General features: G+C 42.5%; 1 protein-coding gene across 1 annotated transcript; it reads left to right on the forward strand.

Annotated features, from left to right (window-relative positions):
* The first annotated feature begins 2,537 nt into the window (after window positions 1–2,537).
* On the forward strand, window positions 2,538–3,139 carry LOC119576600. Its single transcript, XM_037924265.1, has 3 exons — window positions 2,538–2,547; window positions 2,759–2,978; window positions 3,046–3,139. The coding sequence occupies exons 1-3, from the start codon at window positions 2,538–2,540 to the stop codon at window positions 3,137–3,139; spliced, it is 324 nt and encodes a 107-aa protein (XP_037780193.1).
* Window positions 3,140–5,000: the final 1,861 nt, after the last annotated feature.

Below are 5,000 nucleotides of genomic sequence, written 5' to 3' on the forward strand. Positions count from 1 at the left end.
TCACTATGCCTACTGATATATATATACTATATATATATATATATATAATTACTAATAATATTAATATATATATATATATATTATTTATAAGAGGCCGTGGTGGCCGAGCGGTTAGAGCATCGGACTCAAGATTGTCACGGCGGCAATCTGAGTTCGAGGGTTCGAGTCACCGGCCGGCACGTTTGCTCCCTTGGGCAAGGAACTTCACCTCGATTGTCTTCCTAGAAAACGACATATCGCCTTGAGAAGTCAAACGCAGGTGTCGTAGGGGAAGTCACCGCCGTGGCACAAACCGCGGTTGATTAGGAAGGGCATCCAATCAGGCAAGGGTGGCACTGCCATATATAACCTCTCAGTAGTGAATTGAGAGAGGCCTATGTCCTGCAGTGGAATGAATGGCTGTTGAAAAAAAAAAAAAAAAAAAAAAAAAAAAATATATATATATATATATATATATATATATATATATATATATATATATATATATATATATATATATATATATATATATATATATATATATATGTGTGTGTGTGTGTGTGTGTGTGTGTGTGTGTGTGTGTGTGTATGTATATATGTATACATATATATCTATGTATATATATGTATCATCTTGAACAAGAGGAAATTAAAGTTTATTGGTCATGTAATGAGAAGTAAAAGTATTGAGAAAAACTTGCTGACAGGGATGGTGATAGGAAACAGAGGCAGAGGCAAACCGAAGACAAGACTGAGCGACAATATCAAGCCGTGGAGAGGTCCACGGCTGCTCAAACATGAGCATACCGTTATTGATGATTGATATATATGTATACATATATATGTATGTATATGTATACATGGGGGCCGCGGTGGCCGAATGGTTAGAGCGTCGGACTCAAGACTGTCACGACGGTAATCTGAGTTCGAGGGTTCGAGTCACCGGCCGGCGCGTTGTTTCCCTTGGGCAAGGAACTTCACCTCGATTGCCTGCCTAGCCACTGGGTGGCCAAGCCAGCTCAAGTCTCTTCTTTTAACGGTAGGTTCATGTCTGAGCCGCCGTGGTCACAGCATGATACTTAATTGTAGTTTTCATGTTGTAATGCTCTTGGAGTGAGTACGTGGTAGGGTCCCCAGTTCCTTTCCACGGAGAGTGCCGGTGTTACTTTTTTTTTTTTTTTTTTTTTTTTTTTTTTTTTTTTTTTTTTTTGGGTAATCATTCTCTCTATTTTATCCGGGCTTGGGACCAGCACTGACTTTGGGCTCAGCTCAAGTCAGTGCCGGGTAAATAGAGATAGTGACTCGATAAAAACACCGGGCGGAAGGCAATGGCAAACCACCGCTCTAAATTGCTAAGAAAAAATCATGGAAGCCCATGATCGTCAAGGCCGCGGTGGCCGAATGGTTAGAGCGTCGGACTCAAGACTGTCACGACGGCAATCTGAATTCGAGGGCTCGAGTCACCGACCGCCACGTTGTTTCCTTGGGCAAAGAACTTCACCTTGATTGCCTACCTAGCCAATGGGTGGCCAAGCCAGCCCAAGTCAAGTGCTGGTCCCAAGCCCGGATAAATAGAGAGAATGATTACCTAAAAAAAAAAAAAAAAAAAAAAAAAGGTACCACCGGCACTCTCCGTGGAAAGGAACTGGGGACCCTACCACGTACTCACTCCAAGAGCATCACAACATGAAAAAAAAACTACAATTAAGTATCATGCTGTGACCACGGCGGCTCAGACATGAACCTACCGTTAAAAGAAGAAGATATGTATACATATATGTATATATATATATATATATATATATATATATATATATATATATATATATATATATATACGCAGAGGCCGTGGTGACCGAGCGGTTAGAGCGCTCAAGATTGTCACGGCGGCAATCTGAGTTCAAGGGTTCGAGTCACCGGCCGGCACGTTTGTTCCCTTGGGCAAGGAACTTCACCTCGATTGTCTTCCTAGAAAACGACATATCGCCTTGAGAAGTCAAACGCAAGTGTCGTAGGGGAAGTCACCGCCGTGGCACAAACCGCGGTTGATTAGGAAGGGCATCCAATCAGGCAAGGGTGGCACTGCCATATATAACCTCTCAGTGAAAACTACAATTAAGTGTCAGCTGTGACCAACGCGGCCTCAGGCATGACATACCGTTAAAAAGAAGAAGTGAATTGAGAGAGGCTATGTCCTGCAGGGACTGAATGCTGTTAAAAAAAATATAGATATAGATATAGCACATACACGTATATTTTCTCTGCATTATGTTAATCTAATAACATCCCTAACATTGCATTAAAAATGGAGAAGGAAAAGGACATCTAAAATACAGTAATGTAGATGTAGGTGTGTGTGTGCGTATGCGCAGGTACATACGCACACTTACGCCGTGCACACACACACACCACGTTATATGCAATACTAAAAGTGTTGGGAAGATGAATTAATAGATACACACGGAATACGCATGTATATGTGTGTGTATGTCTCGTAACGTTCTTCGAGATCAAGCGGAGGTGGAAGCACTGCACTAGTTCCAGTCTGTTCACTCAGCATGGAACTCTGTAAAAGTTAAACAAGTAGGGTTTGAGCTTAAATATTGTGGTGTAGTCGTCCAGGACTGGTTCTTGATAAGATAACTTGTTTAATTCTCTGGTAGTCTTATTACGCTAACCGGGCAGATCTCGTCTGGTGATTATTCGATATTATGACAAAAACAGTAGTAGTGTAAATCTTAATACAAAATTAAATACTTGTAAACACAATTCTTGACAGTTGCTCCGCGTTGTGTGGCCTCCGTGGCCATTGCCGCCCCTCAATATAGCTATGGCGCTTCTCGTGCTGCATCCAGCGAGGAGGTCGAGTTCGTTCCAATCCTCAAAGACGACCGCTGGAACTTACAACTTCGACTTCGAAGCTGCCAACGCATCAGCTTCTCCCAGTCTGGATCCCCTGACGGCGACGAGGACATTGTGATCAAGGCTGGAGAATATTCGTGAGGACCTGTTTATCTTACAGAAATGCCTTTTTATTTTGGTTATTTCTGTGCCTGATATTTTCAGTTTTACCACTGCTCCTGATGACACTGAAATCCACCTTACCTTCGCCGAGGAGGACCGCAACCGCAGCAACGGCTCTGACGAAGTTTGCAGCTGACCTGGCTAATATAGATGCGAAAAATGTATGTATTTAACTCTCTGATTAAAAGGTTTTCATACAAAAATGTTTTCTTACGTCTGTTCCGCTAATGATATCAAAATCGAGTCGTTATTGTAATAAATCATGTCTTTACTTATCACGTACGATGTAGTTCTTATGGATACTGTGAAAGACACATGAATGGATATAAATGTCTGCACATTTAAGCACCTATATACTACACTTGGGGGGCCGCGGTGGCCGAATGGTTAGAGAGTCGACTCAAAAAACTGCACGACGGCAATCTGCGTTCGAGGTTCGAGTCACGACCGCCGCTTGTTTCCCTAGCAAGGAACTTCACCTCGATAGCCTGCCTAGCCAATGGGGGACCAAGTCAGCCCAAGTCAGTGTCGGGTAAATAGAGATGGTGACTCGATAAAACACCGGGCGGAAGGCAGGCAAAGCCACCGCTCTTAAATGCCAAGAAAAATAAGGAAGCACATGATCGTCAAGGCTGCGGTGGTCAAATGGTTAGGGCGTTCGGACTCAAGACGTCACGACGGCAACTCGAGTTCGAGGGTTCGAGTCACCGACCGCCGCGGGGTTTCCTTGGGCAAGAAACACTCGATTGCCGCCTAGCCACTGGGTGGCCAAGCCAGCTCAAGCAGTGCGAGTCCCAAGCCCGGATAAAATAAGAAAGAAACTATGTTACCTAAAAGGTAACACCGGCAACTCTCCGTGGAAAGGGACTGGGGGACCTACCACGTACTCACTCCAAGAGCATCAAAACGTAAAAACTGCAATTGAGTATTTCATGTGTGACCACGGCGGCTCAGACCATGAACCTACCGTTAAATGATGATGATACTACACTTGGAAAAAAAATACTGTATGTGTGTGTGTGCGTATGTATATCTAAAAGAAAAAATAGCCATATCTTGTTGGATACGGCTATTTCTGTAGTTTGATACATTTAATGGTTTAAACTGTTCACATTTTCAGAATAGATGTTTACGAAAAGTAAAACATCTATCTGAGTTCATTGTGGGAATGCGACATTGGTAAACCACCCAGAGGTTAGTGGATCAGCACGACTAAGTGTGATTAATTTTCTCTTCCACGATCCTTTATAGCACCCTGCTTCATCACTCTTCCCCTGTTTTGTGTGAGTACGTGAATACGTGTATATATACTGTGTGAAGTGTGTGCGGATCACACACACACACACACACACACACACAAACACACACACACACACAAACACACACACCACACACACACACACATATAATATATATATATATATAATATATATATATATAGATAATATATAATATGTGTAGTGTGTGTGGTGATGTTTTGTGTGTGTGTGTGTGTGTGTGTGTATGTGTGTGTGGTGTGTGTGTGTGTTGTGTGTGTGTGTGTATGTATAAGTATGTGTGTGTATATAATGAATAATATATATATATATATAGATATATATAAGATATATATATTAATATATATTTTTTTTTTTTTTTTTTTTTTTTTTTTTTTTTTTTTTTTTTTTTTACGGTAGGTTCTGGTCTGAGCCGCCGTGGTCACAGCATGATACTAATGTAGTTTTTTCCTGTTGTGATGCTCTTGGAGTGAGTACGTGGTAGGGTCCCCAGTTCCTTCCACGGAGTAGGGCCGGGTGGTACCTTTTGGTATCATTCTCTCTATTTATACGGGCTTGGGACTAGCACTGACGGGCTGGCTTGGACACCCAGTGGCTAGGTAGGAATCGAGTTGAAGTTCCTTGCACAAGGGAAACAACGCGCCGTCCGATGAATCTAACCCCCGAACTCCAAGATTGCCGTCGTGACAGTCTTGAGTCCGATGCTCCTAACCCATTCGG

This window comes from Penaeus monodon, chromosome 9 (genome assembly GCF_015228065.2).
Source record: "Penaeus monodon isolate SGIC_2016 chromosome 9, NSTDA_Pmon_1, whole genome shotgun sequence".
Taxonomy (NCBI): domain Eukaryota; kingdom Metazoa; phylum Arthropoda; class Malacostraca; order Decapoda; family Penaeidae; genus Penaeus; species Penaeus monodon.